General features: G+C 45.3%; 5 protein-coding genes across 5 annotated transcripts; all 5 read left to right on the top strand.

The window, feature by feature from the left end:
- Positions 1-1,100: 1,100 nt before the first annotated feature.
- On the top strand, positions 1,101-3,641 carry AOL_s00007g244 (uncharacterized protein; the record flags this gene model as incomplete). The annotated part of the gene is made up of 10 exons (XM_011120145.1): positions 1,101-1,201; positions 1,258-1,517; positions 1,630-1,640; positions 1,712-1,773; positions 1,874-1,908; positions 1,986-2,366; positions 2,426-2,985; positions 3,079-3,144; positions 3,218-3,398; positions 3,472-3,641. 10 exons carry the CDS (start codon positions 1,101-1,103, stop codon positions 3,639-3,641), a joined length of 1,827 nt encoding a protein of 608 aa, XP_011118447.1.
- Positions 3,642-4,451: 810 nt separating this feature from the next.
- Positions 4,452-6,272, top strand: AOL_s00007g243 (uncharacterized protein; the record flags this gene model as incomplete). The annotated part of the gene is made up of 1 exon (XM_011120144.1): positions 4,452-6,272. One exon carries the CDS (start codon positions 4,452-4,454, stop codon positions 6,270-6,272), a length of 1,821 nt encoding a protein of 606 aa, XP_011118446.1.
- Positions 6,273-7,225: 953 nt separating this feature from the next.
- Positions 7,226-9,988, top strand: AOL_s00007g242 (uncharacterized protein; the record flags this gene model as incomplete). The annotated part of the gene is made up of 1 exon (XM_011120143.1): positions 7,226-9,988. One exon carries the CDS (start codon positions 7,226-7,228, stop codon positions 9,986-9,988), a length of 2,763 nt encoding a protein of 920 aa, XP_011118445.1.
- A 573-nt stretch (positions 9,989-10,561) lies between these two features.
- AOL_s00007g241 (uncharacterized protein) lies at positions 10,562-13,004 on the top strand (the record flags this gene model as incomplete). The annotated part of the gene is made up of 3 exons (XM_011120142.1): positions 10,562-10,834; positions 10,913-11,097; positions 11,165-13,004. 3 exons carry the CDS (start codon positions 10,562-10,564, stop codon positions 13,002-13,004), a joined length of 2,298 nt encoding a protein of 765 aa, XP_011118444.1.
- An 859-nt stretch (positions 13,005-13,863) lies between these two features.
- On the top strand, positions 13,864-15,303 carry AOL_s00007g240 (uncharacterized protein; the record flags this gene model as incomplete). Its single annotated transcript, XM_011120141.1, has 2 exons — positions 13,864-14,167; positions 14,249-15,303. The coding sequence occupies 2 exons, from the start codon at positions 13,864-13,866 to the stop codon at positions 15,301-15,303; spliced, it is 1,359 nt and encodes a 452-aa protein (XP_011118443.1).
- Positions 15,304-15,418: the final 115 nt, after the last annotated feature.

Here is a 15,418-nt window from a genome sequence, read left to right as displayed (position 1 = left end):
CCTTGAAAATTTGGGCCAGTCATAAGTTAAATCACTGTAGAATCTTTTGGTTCTTACTAGTTTAACTACCAGCTCGCGTACTTGTCCGCCCGCCACTGGTCTCCTGGCCTGTACTTGTGGAGCCTACACCTACACGTAATTTTATAAGGAAGGCCTCCTTTACTCGCTAGCCTAGAAACTCGGAATAATCATACTCTATCCATGTAGCATCTAGCTATATATACCGGGGAATCCCACTTAGCAATATAGCATATTGGGTAAATCCGTCCAATACTTAAGTTAGAATCTAGGAACTACAGCTGACTGAGAAAGATTCTGAGAATGCTGACCTTCAAATATATCGGACAAACTGATTGACAAGGGGTTATAGGTGCCTAGTGCGCCTGGTATTGAAAGTCATGTACTCACTTTCCCTTTAAATTGAAGAAATTGAATCGCACAACGGATTCGGGACTTGAATTATGGCTAGTTTGATCTTAGAGTGAAGTATGATCTCGGAAGTTTCGACAGGAATGTAGAACAAGTACGCTAACTCATATTACACCAATATTAATTTTACTAAATGAAATGAGTGGAATGCTAAATACCTAGTTTAGGTTGAAGGGTTCAAAGGCGAAAAAGAAATAAAAATAACACAACTAGTAGAAATTTGGTAGGTTCAAGAATAGATATTTAGATTTATAAAAGGGCCCAGATCCCGCCAACAGCTTTAAAGAAATGATTAGTATCAGGATATTCTATCTTTTCATTTATGCTGAGTAAATTAATATAGTATATCATGAGCTTGTGGAAGGAGACTCTCTTTTCTTTCTGGCTTGCTATATGCCAATTTTTGGGGTTGAATACGTATACGTATACATCGGAAATATTCAGAATAGACGAGATAAAAGACCATTTAATTCCATCCATCTTGCATTCTCCAAGCCTATACAAGAATCCCTCGAGTCTTGCCCTTGAAGATAGGAGTACCTATACATGCGAGGGAGATGCCGATTTCAAATCCAAAATAAACGCCTTGCGGCCTCCAGAGAATGGTATTACTTGCAATACACCTGGCACGAGGCAAACGTGGTGCAACATCACCAGCGACAACGTCCAAGATGGAAATCCAAAGATCAACAATATTTGCTTCGACTATGAAACACCGGTATACACAGGCGAACAAATTGGGCTCCCAAACGGCGTCGATAGGATTAAAAAAGTAAGTATCAACCAGCTTCTGATATTAGAAGTACGTACATACAGGCTTACAAAAAGTGCGGCTTCACAGATTACAGTGGAAATTACCTATGGTGACATCTGGCCAGATGGGTATCGCAAGGAAAATGCAATGCTTGTCAATGGGAAATATCCCGGAGAGCTAATCGAGGCTTACTGGGGCCAGAACATAGAGTTCACAGTGATCAATAAATTAGGCGTCAACCCTGGAGAAATTAGGAATGGCACTGCGATTCATCCTCATGGATTAAAGCTATGGGGCAATCCTCAAAACGATGGCGTACCTGGCATTACGCAATGTAAGTAATTTTCTCTACCCTCGTAACTGATTTGGTCGGGAAAATCCTATTGGATTTGTACCTAGGTATATATACAATTATGACTACTAACTATTGTTCTCTGGTAATTTAGGCCCTATACCTGTAAGTTTGCTTGTCAACCAATGGTTTGCGGTTGGGACAGCTATAGTGCTGACTGACATCCGTTTACAAAGCCAGGTTCGAGCTATACGTATACCTGGGATATACATCAATACGGGACGACTTGGTATCATAGGTGAGAAAACCTTTGTGGTATATTCAAGAAGAGGTCACGGGCCTATTTTAGAGAAGTTTAATAGTAACGTTAACATATAATTCAATTTCACATAATCTAGTCATTTATCATTACAGTATCCTAATGGAATTGTTGGTATGCCGACAAATTTTCAAGATCTGTATCGTGTATATAGAGTTAGTCCTGCCTACTAACGGAAATCGATCTTCTAGGACCAATGATACTCCATGGTCCCAAAAGCGGAAATTACGACATTGACATAGGGGCAATCCTTTTAACGGATTGGTATCACGAGAACCCCTTTTCTCTTTACAGCGAAGCCCTCAAACGGGCACAAGTCGCAGATAGCACCCTGATTAACGGCAAAGGGAAGTTTGATTGTTCATCCGTAACTGAAAAAGGAAGATGTCGGGAAGGCTCTTACTGGGAAACTGCCTTCGAGAGCGGGAAATGGCATCTCCTACGATTTGTTAATACAGCGACGTCGGAGACATTCAGGGTTTCGATTGATAACCACAATATGACAATAATAACTGCCGATTTTACGTCGGTACGGCCCTCGAAACCCGTCAAGTTTATTGATATTGCAATTGGTAAGTTTTATACAAATGATATGATGTTTGGGCCTTTTCACTCGCTCATTTTTCTGTAGGGCAGAGGTATGAAATCTTGGTGTACGGTACCTATTCAGCAGGGGATTTTTGGTTACGTTCCGAACCTTTAAATTGTAGTAAAGGAGGGAAGCAAATCAAGAAAGAGAACGTCGCGAGAGGGATTATTCGTTACAATCGAAGCTCCGGAGAGGATCCAACCTCAAAAACGCATCTCCGCAGTGCAGACTTACCGAAAAACTGTCAAGATGTGGAGATGGAGAACATAGTTCCAGTTCTCTCTCGAGATAACCACTACGTTGAGTTCGAGGAGGTTTATAATGCTTCGAGAAAACTGCAAGTATCTTTGGTCATACCGAAGAATGAAGCACGTGCTGCTCGGTTAGAGCTTGGAAAGCAGATGCCCCTCAGAAATAATACGAGCTCAGAACCTCTCCTGGACTCGGGAGAAAGGCTTTGGCAAATTTATGGCATACCTATGAGATTGGACTGGTCGAACCCTGCCTTAGATATGCTTAATGAAGATTCAAAGCCAACAGACTTTCCAGAATCATACACGGTCATAGAAGCGAGACCAGACGGTGGCGATAGCATGAATAACGTATGTCGAATCCTTTATTCTTTTGGGTATACGTACTGCGGTATCAATATTCCGTAATACATTGAAGTTTCATTAATTCCTATTCCCGTTTAGGTGGTATTCCATATAAGTGGAAACGCGGCTCCAGGTACACCAGGGGGTACCATGCACCCGATACATGTATGGTGCTAAAAATCCAAATGCAGAAGCTATCGATATTTGATTAAGCACGCTGATGTTCATGCATTTCTAGATACACGGGCATGATTTCATTATACTAGCTCAAGGGTCCGGTAAGTTTGACGAGGAAAATACCTCAAGAACGCTGTTTAATCCGGTGAGAAGAGATGTTGCGACGATGCCACCGGATGGGTATCTTATTATATCATTTCCTGTTGATAACAACGGGATGTGGCTCCTTCACTGTCATTTAGGTACCTATCACCCTGAACAATGTATCATGCATGTAACTTTTACCGGCGGCTAACATGTAATGTACTTTACTAGCGTGGCATGCAAGTCAAGGGCTTGCCCTTATGATTCTTGAGAGGACTGAGGATTTTCAGGGGCTGACTTCGACCCAAACACAAAAGCTACGAGGAGAGAATTGTCAGAGATGGAAGGTATACGTTTCTACTTCGCCAACCCCAAACCCAATGGATGACTCCGGAATTTGAATTCCACTTATGTTTGGAAACCCTATTGGCTTCAGTATCCCTGGTACTATAACTACTATTCGGCTTAGTATTATGGATTTACGAAATACGATTTTGCCTTCCGAAGAACTTATTATAATATGGCTTTTTTTGGCGCATAATATAATATGCACAATTGCACAATTCAATAGTATTAATATATAATAATATTTGAGCCGTTATTACTTGTTAGCCTCGAATCTTATTACTTGTAGACATAAAGACTTCTATATTTGCATGGCTAGACAGAGGGCTTTGAACACCAGGTGTAATGAGATCAATGTGGTCTCGTTCCTGGGTGCAAAGCTATATCTAGGGAGTTCGGGAAGCTGGCTGCGCAGCACGCCCTAGCATATAGTGCCAAGACTGAGTAAGTGGCACCAGCGCATGACCAACTGGGTCCCAACACAAAAACACCTCAAAATGCAACAACAGCCATCATCACGTGGCAACGCCCTTGGTGGGGCATCCAGATGTCCGGCCCGGCACGCCTCCAAATTCCGTCATGACCACCCCGAATGATCTTGATCCTTTCTCACTAGCACCACAGCAGTAGCTTACTAAGATGCGAAGCTTCTTCAACGGACCAGCCGGATGAAGGCGACGAACTTTTGATCTTTCAAATTCATCCCCACTGCCGTTTACGACTTACGATTTTACCAGTTTAAAACGTATTTCTTGTGGTCGACGCTCCTCGGTTGTCGTACACCCTAATTTTGCCCCTCCGATTCTAACGATTTTAACGATAACGATTTCGACCTACTACTCCTCCTCGCGACACCAGTCGCAAACATGCCCTTTTATCCGAATGCCCACTCGCGGTGGGTACCGTATACCACCGATGCAATCGCCGAAGTCTCCTATGATCCTTTATCCGACACTCACATTCCCTTCCGAGCATCCTTAAACCACTTCCACCAGAACTGGGCGCATATTCATTCCTCAAGGCCACAGCTCTTCCTGAGGCCCCAGTCGATTGAAGAACTACGCCTTATCGTTATACTAGCCGGACGATGCCAGAAGCGTATTACGGTAATCGGCTCAGGACATACACCGAATGCCCTGACGTGTACACCTGGTTGGATGATATCATTGGATGACTTTCAAGAGGTTCTGAAGGTTAATGAGGATACGCGAGAGATTACTGTGCAGTCTGGAATACGGCTTTATCAGCTACATAGGGTCCTTGATGGTCTTGGACTAGCCATGCCAAATCTGGGTACAATCTCTGAACAGAGTATATCCGGCGCAATTAGTACAGCTACTCATGGAAGCTCTCTTCACCATGGATTAATCTCCGACGATATAACGAGCCTTACGATACTTCTCTCGAACGGAGATCTCATAAGTTGTTTCCGTGATGGAACAACAGACCCTAAACTCTTCGATGAAAATGACGGCCTGTCCCTCTTCCGTGCTGCGTTGGTATCGCTTGGAGCCTTGGGAATTATAACATCCATAACCTTTCAAGCTCGCAAGGCGTTCAATCTGGCTTGGACCCAAACTCTCCACCCACATATCGACGTAATAACCCACTGGAACTCTCAGATATTCGGTGCGGCAGAATATGAGCGTGTTTGGTGGTATCCCTACACTGGGAAAGCTCTGCATTGGAGCGCCTCTCCTACAACCCTATCTCCGACCCCTCCACCGCCATCGTGGTTTGGTACCACAATAGGATATCATATAAATCAAATAATGCTGTTAACAACAGTATATTTCCCTTCACTTACACCACTTGCTGAAAAAGCCATGTTCTACATGCAATATGGTTATCACATTCACTCTTCGGCGAAAGGGACTGTTACTGGTGTTTCAACATCCGTGGATGCCATGTCTATGAACTGTCTTTATCGCCAATATGTAAACGAATGGAGCATTCCACTATCATCAGGTCCTGAGTTCCTCCACCGTTTACAGTCTTGGCTATTGGGGAAACGTTATGATGTTCACAAAATTCCATTCGATAACACCGTTTCTTCGACACGTGTGTATGCTCACTCACCGATCGAAGTGCGACCCTCATATCCTGCTCCGGACCATCGAGACGAAGACTTTAGACCATACCTGGATACCCACCAAAAGGGAGAACCGAGCTTATATATTAATGCTACGTTGTTTAAACCTTATGGAAGGGATATCCCCGGTCGAGAAAAGTTTTATGAGGTGTTCGAATGGTTGATGAAAGAGTATGGTGGGAAACCACATTGGGCGAAGAATTGGAGTACACTAGGAAAACGCGAGTTCAGGAGTATGTATGGAGAGAATCTCGAGAAGTGGGTGGATATTAGGAAACGAGTTGATGGAAACGGGGTGTTCTTGAATGATTTTGTCAAGTTGTATCTAGAGGATGAGAATGGAAATGGGGAGCTTGAGGAAGTAGAGGGAATGTTTGGGGAGAAAGATGAAGAGAAGGTGATCGAGAAGGAAGCGAAGTGGAAAGGTAAACAAGCGGTTAGACGGTTGAGCGATGAGAGTGATGTGACTATGACAGCGAGCAGTGGGAGTTTGAGGAATAGCCTTTTGGCGGGGAGTTATGATCATTTGAGGGCCAGTGAGACGGAAATGTCGTTCATGGAAGTTGAGGGGCCGCCACCTTTTGCGGACTTGTAAGATATATCATAAATCTAGCTTGCGCCTAATAATATAATGGTATCTCAGGAAGATGGTTGATTTGCAAAGAAAACCCAGTTCAGGACCTAGCTGGATCATAGTATATCGATCGAAACTACGTGGTACTAATCATGCAGTTGACGATGGTATACTTCGCGCTCGGGCGTAAAAATAGTCTCTAGACCTCATTCTCGCACCTGAGTTATCTCATAAACAAGAATTAATTGCGACTGCGCAGCAGCACCCGAGTAAAAAAAAAATAGAATTTGAGAAATATAATTAGACCCAAGCCGCGGCAGCTCTAGCCGAGTCCTAAGGATCAACTTATACCTGCAAACAATAATTTAATTACACGAGGCTGGTGATTTTCGTCGGAAGCTGAGTGCGAGTTTGACCATTATCAGTGCATGAAACCAGGTACCTTAGCCTGCTGCATCCTGCGGCTGCGTAGCGGCTGCTAGCTGCTGTGTCCCGATGGAACTCGAATTTAAACCCATGCTGCGCCGTCGACCTCAGCTCACCTACGGCCTACCAAGAATCCAAAGAAGTTTTTATACTCTGTATCACGACAACTAGCAGCGCTACTATCTAATCTATTTTACCAACCTTTTACTATCTAGTACCTAAGATCAATAGGATACGCTACTGGTACCCGGCCTGTCAACTGCGGGGCTGATTGTTTACATCCAAGTTGGGGTAGCATGCGGAGTGACACACCCACAACACAGAAAGTGGCAGCAGGGAGCATTCGTGCGCCAGGACCCAGTCCTTGGATGGACGTAGGGGAGTCTACCACCCGAGCGCAGGACTATAACCCCTCGCATACTCCTCCTCCTAATATTCAATCTATACCTACATCACCAACTTTATCTTTACCCAAGAAGGTTAATACGACACTCATAAATAATGAATACAAAACTACAATACAAAACGAAGAGCGGTTAGAACGACGAATGACTGATTTATCACTAACAAGAGACACGAAATCGCCGATGTATCAAGAACATGTCTGTGCTGAAGATTTCTATAAACAACCACGCAGTGTTTATGAGAATGCTGTGATTGTGGTTAAAAGTATCGTTGAAACTCAGGCTTTGGAGAATAGAGAGATACAACAGGGAAGGAATGAAAATGGGGAGAGAAGGGCGAGTAGTAGTTGGAGGTTTGAAAGTGAGGTTGTATGGAACGAGGGGGGGAGAAGTGGATATTATGAGAATACTGGAGGCGAGAAGAAGATAGAAAACGAGGCAGTACAGAGTTCTATGCCGAAGATGGAGACACAAAGTGCAGAACAGACAAAGTTGATTGAGGGGAATGCGCAGCAGGAGAGAAGATCTGACACCGAGGTACTGGTTAGAAAGAGTACAGAAAATAGCAATCGGTCGGTGCGAGAACAGGAAGAGGGTCCCAAGGGTGGAAGAGGCCGGGAAACGACTATACCGGCTACCACGCCGGATCAATGCAATATCCCACCGGAGAGCAGCCCAAAGACGACGGCCAGCCAACCACCATTGGAAAGAGTAGACCACATTTTGCAGGCCAGAGGAAGCCGTCCGCAAAATTTTGTCGGGAAATCCATTGGTCTCGACGGAAATGAAATCCTCGACGGAACCAAAATTAGCCACGGAGCTGAAATCAGCCTTGACAGAAAAGAAATCCGTCTCGACACAGATGAAGTCCGTATAGAAGGAAGGGGAATCCGCAAAGCGCTCGAATCCAATAGCAATGGCTGGAAGCATGCATTCGAGCTATTCGAACTGGGAAAAGTCCCAGATAGCCGAGCCTTTCTGGTTGATGTCCTGGGAAAGTTCATAAGCCGTCGTTCTCGCTACTGGGATGGTATCAAAAAACAAGGCTTCAACGTAGATGAGTATCGAAAGTCCGACGATGACGATTTATTCCTTCAAATTTCCTATACCGACGCAGCGCTCGAATCACTACGAAAAGGAGACACCATACGTGCAATGGAGTTGGTCCTAAAGGTTATGCCAGTCCTGGGCCGCCGCATTGCAAAGAAAAGGACCTGGATACTGAATATTGAAGTGGTTGAAGTGCTCATTCTTCTTTTCTATATTCCTCTAAAACATTCCAAGCAGCCACTTCTGAAATCTATGGAAGACGACAACAATGTTTTCCATAGAATGGGTTTAACTCAATTTATGGATGTCGATTACTTTCTTATTTTAGCTAATGAGAGAACTGCCGTTGGTCTTAAGTGGTGTTTTCAGTTACATTTTTTGTTTGCGATGCTGTTAGATGTCGACAAGAGGTATTCATATTCCTCTAACAAACAGATGCTATGGCTGGATGCACTTATAGATAGTCCACATTTGCGGGAGCCCGTGAGGAGAATTGTGGTCAAGATGTTCGGGCTTGAGGCCTTGAGATATGAGACGGAGGCGGCGGTAACGGGAGCGAGGAGCAACTGGAGTAGTAGGCAAGGAGTAAAATGGCTACAAAATATACCCGCGGCTCATTTGTACTTGTTCGCTTCGTGGGGACATCAGGAAATGATATTGGAGAGTCTAGAGACGCTTTACAACCTTGAAACGGTCGTGGGTTGGGATGGGACAACCTTACCACGACCGTCATCGAGACTGCCTAAGTTACCCGAGATTCAGAATGTACTACAAGTAATGCCGCAATCTCGGAATCAGTTATCCTTGGGAAAATACTCTGAGGCACAGGCCCCAGATTCGGCAGGGAAGTTGGGGGAAAAGGGAGAATATCCGCCAGCACCTCGGCGCCAGGGATCAATACGCCACCCTTCCCCTTGGGAATCAGGGCTATCATCATCATCTTCGAGCCAAGTACAACCTCGCAAGGTTTCTAATCGATCAATACCGGATATAGAGTCGAGTGCACCTTTAACACCAAGAAGCCAATTATCCTCGGCTCGTTCTCAAAGCATGTCTTACAGTAGCACGGGAGACTGGGTCATGGGCCAATCTGTACCGAATATTTCAACTTCAACTGCACCGCCACTACCCCTTCCATACCCACGCACAGTACCCTCCGCTGAGGATAAGAAACTGAAATCACAACGTCTCGCTAATCTCCGCGACCAACCGGTCCGGTATGTAGATGATTGTGAAGACGAAGAACTAAACGTAGTCACCGACTACAAACAAGCCGTTCGAAATTCTCAAAACCTTGATGTCTATATTGGCACTCTTGCCTCCCTCCACCTCATAAATTTTATCAGTGGTGACCCGGATTACAGACCCTGGACACCCCTTATAGAGGCGATTTGTAACCAACGCTGGGAGGCTGCTAAAACCCTTATTCGCCTGGGTGCGTCCTTCGATCTCGGATCTCCGTTTCACACAACATTAAGCCGACACTTCATGTCGGGCTCTCGTTCCCGTTGTGAAAAGCTGGCTGAAATGAAGTTGGTAAACACTGGCGGATTATCAGTTGATCAATATTTTTTCAAGGAATCCATGAAACTTATCGATTATATGATCGCAGCTGGCGCCGATATCAATGCCGTTGGAACTGCAAATACTGATCAAGTATCACAGATCAAAACATATCCTCTTCATTTAGCAGCGTTGGATGCAGTGCCTAACAGTTCTTTGGTTCTGAAGCTATTAGAGATGGGGGCTGTTGTGTGGGCTGCTGATGCGAACGGGGAGTTTGCAGTCGAGTATGCAAGACGAGCGGGAAATGAGAACACGATCAAGTTGTTAGAGGAGGCTATGAAGCAGAAATAAATACATATAGCAATTATTTTGTATAATAGGTATTTAGTGTCTATGTTGATAGATAGGTACCTAAGTAGGTAATTGGTTGTCTCGTCGCCAGACTCCTCAACTGTGGGTAATTGGTACCTTATGTAACTAAATTTAAGAGGGTTCTTGATGACGAGACTGGTTCTCAGGCAATCCGACACTCTATTTCCACCATTCGACCACGATCTGCGTTGTCGCCGTAAAATACCACGCACGGAGGTAACCGGCCCTAAGTAGCCAGGCAAAGCTTAAGCGGTCCCATTCTTAGCAGCATTGTAGTCATCGCCTTATTCCGCCCTTCGTTTTCCTTCAGAAGGTTGTAGTCACCGTTCTCGGTTGACGAGAACCCTCAGTTTCGATCTCAATCTGCTCCTCTAAACTGCGATATTTTCATTTCTTTTGTCTTCTCTCTTATTTTTAGTCTGATTCACAGTGTCTCCTAATCAATAAGTTCGGATTGGCTTGTTTTCTGCTACCACCAGGCGATGCCCTTCGTGGAACGAGAGCAGAGCATCTGATATCATCGCCACCTCGAAGCACCTGGGCCTCAAAACCATGAACTCCTCCATCGGCAATATATCACTAGCCTCAAAGGCCCAGCAAATATCTTTAGCATCCCAGAACATCCAATCATCAATTTCAATCGACCAACAAGCTTCTCAACAACGGAATTCATCCGGTGGGAGTCAGAACAACAATAATAGTAGTGGCGGGGCTGTAGGAGGCGTTCGTAGCCAAGCGAGTCCCCGCAATATCCAGGCGAGCAAGGCGAAACATAAGAACCATCGGAAGCCGAGTATGCAAAGGGACGACGTTATTGCTGAAACTGTATGTGCTCTTTCCTCCTTTCGGTTCTTTCATGGGTACTTGATCAAAGAGCTAATTTTTGGCAACATCTAACTTCAGATCGCAATGACTTCGAACTCTGCTAGCCGGAAAGGCCGGACTTCTATCACGCATTTGATGGATTGGAGCCTGCCGCATCCTCGTCCTCAGCATGGCCACCACCCCCACTCCCGAGGATTCCATGGAAACAGACGAACTCCTTCGTGGGGCCAGGGCAGTGGTTATCATGCCATTGATAAGGCGAGGTACATCTTCCAATGACCCTTATCCTACTTTCTTACACCTAAAATACTAAATTCTTCCCCGTACTAGATACGTAAATGCCAATTATCGCTTTATTGTCGACCCAACCGGCGATTACCGCCCCCAATCACTCGATCCGGACTCTACCCTCCCCTGGACGTCTATTCTTCAAATCCTCGCATCCTCAATTACCCAATCTCCATCTTGTCCGATATGTCTCTGCGACCCAGTGGCCCCGCGTATGGCTCGGTGCGGCCACATCTTTTGTCTTCCATGTTTAATTCGCTACATGGCCTCCGAGGACGCCGAAGCCCAAAAACAGGGACAACACTTCAACAACAACCAAAATAAACCGAAGTGGAAGAAGTGTCCGATATGCTATGACAGTATTTATATGAATGAAGTCAGACCTGTTAAGTTTTATACGGGCCAAGAGGTTCCGGCGCCGAGGGAAGGGGAAGATGTAACGTTGAGACTTATGATGAGGCAACCGGGATCCACGTTAGCGCTACCGAAGGATGTAGCGAGTAGTATGCCGGTCCTCAAGAGGAAGGGCAGCATTGGAGATAAAAAGGAAGAGGCTGATTTTATTCCATGGTATTACGCAGCGGAAGCTACGGATTACGCTAGAATTATGAAGGGGACAAGAGAATACCTAAAAGAAGAATACGAACGAGAAATTACAGAGCTAGAAGAACAAGAGAGAGTTGATGAGTTAATGTTCGGCGACGAAACAGATTGGGTCCAGAAGGCGATCGGGAAGGTTAAATCCGCGATTGAGAAAACCCAGGAACTCCCTGAGAAGGGACAGGAGAAACTTGAGAAGTTTTCGGGTAGGGAGCTCTTGGAGAAACAACTATTGGAGGAATCAGAGGCGCGAGCGGAGTTGAATAAACAAAGAGAGAAGATCATACAACAAACTGAGGTCGATGTTCCAGAGATGTACTTGATGACTTCTTCAAGCGCACAGAACGGTATCGGGCATGAAAGCCATTCACCAGTAGATACAACTACTCCCCAGGTGGAGACGCCGACGAAACCACAGGCTCCTGCCCCGAGATCTCCAACGAGACATCGGGCGCCGAAGCCGATCGATGTTCATGATCCTGCACAACCCTACTTCTTTTACCAGGCGTTACCTCATTCATATTTATCACCACTTGATATCAGGATCCTTAAAGTTGCATTTGGAAGCTTTGCAGCGTTTCCCTCGAATGTGCTCCCTCGAGTCGAGAATTTCAGTATGGGGCATGTGGTTGATGACGAGTTGAGAAAACGAGCGAAGTATCTTAGTCACCTACCTTATGGGTGTGAAGTCGCCTTCTTAGAGTGCGACTGGACAGATATCGTACCAGCAGATATTCTAGAGAAGTTCTCGGCTGATTTGGAGAAGCGAAGGCGGAAGAAGAAAGAGAAGGATAATAGAGAAGAACGGGATCGTGTTCGAGCTGAAAGAGAAGAAGATGAAAAGAGGTGGAGCGGGGCGAGACGGAGTGCGCCCGGGAGAAGCGAGAGTGGTGCAGGAGAGGATGAGTTGGGGTTGGCTATGGAGATTAGTAGAAGGGAGTTTGAGACAGTGGCGGAGGAGGAGGATCAAGATGGAGGAATAGTTCCTGATAGGCCGAAATTCGGGTTTGGAAGTTTGCCGCAAAGTAGTCCGCCTAATAGTCGGACAGTTTGGGGAACTCCGATCGTAAGCGGCGGGGAAGAGACACCGAAGCAGTACAGTGCAATCTTGGAAGAGAAAAAAGATGCTGGGTGGATCGAAGGGTGGGACAAGGGTGTTGATGCAGCAGACCAAGCTGCCATTGCCGCCGCTATGGCTAGTAGCAGTAGTGGAGGAGCGAAGGGAAAGAAGAAGTTTAAGAAAGTGACGCTGATGACGAATACTGGGAAGAGGAGGGCTTAAGTATCCACCCTATTCTCGGACGGTTGAGATAGCCCGTCTGAGTCCTTGCATATCACAGCTCCTTCTTAGTTACTTAAGCATAAATTAACTAACAGCAGTATTTATTATGGACTTGATCGTGCTCTGGAATGTTATAACGGGGCTGGTTGTTTGGGGTGTTTGCGAGTCGGAGTTTTGTGATATACCATACACTGCCGCGTGCTGCACTGATGTCTATACATACCATAGAAGAAAGCTTTACGGAAACTGGGATCTTTCTCTGCTGAAGTCCTCCCCATCTATAGGGTTGGAAACAGTAGTAATACTTGTCTCGTACCCAGACCTGGAAGTAGTAATACCAAGACTATATATATACAGAGCCTATACAGAGGCGGAGATTTAACATTATCAATCAATATACTATGTAGTCTCGTCTCATGATTATACAACCTCATAGTCACATACTTCTTAACCTACTTATTTATAACCTTCCCTATGGTGGGAATTGCAATTACCTAGCCGATCAGCTACCAGACCAGACGAACAGGACGCTCCGAGTGAATGCTTGAAGAGGTGTTGGACGTTGTATTTTGTTCGTCTTTAGTTTTAGTTCTCATTCGGCGGCCGACGCAGGCAAAGATTTAATTTATAATTGATGAATGAGCCATTTTGACCATTCTTTTTCTCTTCTTTGGTTGTTCTGCTATTTATATAATTTCATCGTCTCATTCATACCGCTATACATACTTTAATCACTAATTCGTGCGATCTCACCGTTGCTAGTCCGCTGTCGAGTGCAATTCCAAAGTGTCGCTACCGCTGCTAAACCTTAACCTAACCTCCAACAGCTTATACCGTAGCTCAGAGTCATAGCAACAAAATGTCAGGCACAACTTCCCTCCCCGCCGCTGAAATCGCCAAAACCGCCCGACAGGCGTCGTTTACCATCAAGTCCCTCCCAGGGAGCGACCGAGATCTAGCTCTTGACGCTATCTACGATGCTCTACTAGCATTCAAAGATGACATCCTTGCTGCCAACGCAAAGGATATGGAAGCTGCGGCTGCTCTAGTCGCAGAGGGGAAGTTGTCACAGAGTCTTGTAAAGAGATTGGATTTAAGCCGGTCTGGGAAGTATGAGGATATGCTGCAGGGGATTAAGGATGTTAGAGGGCTTGAGGATCCGGGTAGGTTTTAATACCATACATTCTCTGGTCGTAGTTGGCTTGCTATTGGGTAGCTACGGGAATGGCTAACATTGATTGCAGTCGGCAAAACCACACTCGCCACCAAGCTCGACGATAACCTCACTCTTCACCGGTACACCACCCCGATCGGTACACTTCTTATAATCTTCGAAGCTCGTCCCGAAGTTATCGCAAATATCTCTTCACTCGCCATAAAATCTGGCAACGCTGCAATCCTCAAGGGTGGGAAAGAATCCTCATACTCCTTCGCCGCCATCGCATCTGTCATATCCGAAGCCCTATCATCCACTAGAATCCCACCGGGGGCAATACAACTCGTTCAGTCTCGAGAAGCCGTTAAGGATTTATTAGATCAGGATGTCTATATTGACCTTGTCATCCCTAGAGGAGGGAATGATTTGGTTAGGTATATTAAAGACAATACGAAGATTCCGGTGATGGGACATGCGGATGGACTTTGTTCTACGTATGTACATGAGGATGCGGATGTTAAGGTTGCGGTTGATGTTGTTGTTGATGGGAAGACGGATTATCCGGCGGCATGTAATGCTACCGAGACATTGATCGTGCATAAGGATGTGCTTGGGAGTCATTTACCGTCCATTGCGAAGGCGTTACAGGAGAAAGGGGTTAGCATTCGCTGCGATGAAAGGAGCTTGGAAATCTTGAAAGCAGTGTCAGAAGCCGAGTTCCCTGCTTATGCGAAATCAATGCTTCAACTGGCTACGGAACAAGACTTTAATACCGAGTTTTTGGACCTTACTATCGCCGTCAAGACAGTGGATTCTTTACAGGAGGCAGTAGCGCATATCAACTCTCATTCATCGTCACATACGGATGCGATCGTTACTACTAGCAAAGACTCTGCGGATCTGTTTTGTAGAATGGTGGATAGCGCAGGGGTTTATGTTAATGCTTCCACGAGGTTTGCGGATGGATATAGGTATGGCTTTGGAACGGAGGTGGGGATCAGTACTAATAAGATCCATGCGAGAGGACCTGTTGGATTGGAGGGATTGATGATTTATAAGTATGTGATTAGAGGGGAAGGGCATACGGTTTCCATGTATGGGGAAGGTGGGAAGAAGTATTTACATGAGAAGATTGAGTTTTGAAGAACTAGAAAGGGATTCTAGTACATGGTATTGGTTGTAGATAGTTGGAATGGTTATTGCACATATTCTATATTACGATATGTATCAATATAGTCATCGATATTCAAGGCATTCG

The sequence above is a fragment of the Orbilia oligospora genome (assembly GCF_000225545.1).
Source record: "Orbilia oligospora ATCC 24927 unplaced genomic scaffold scaffold00007, whole genome shotgun sequence".
NCBI lineage: Eukaryota > Fungi > Ascomycota > Orbiliomycetes > Orbiliales > Orbiliaceae > Orbilia > Orbilia oligospora.
Note: the sequence above shows the minus strand (reverse complement) of the source record. Positions and strands in the feature narration are given on the sequence as shown.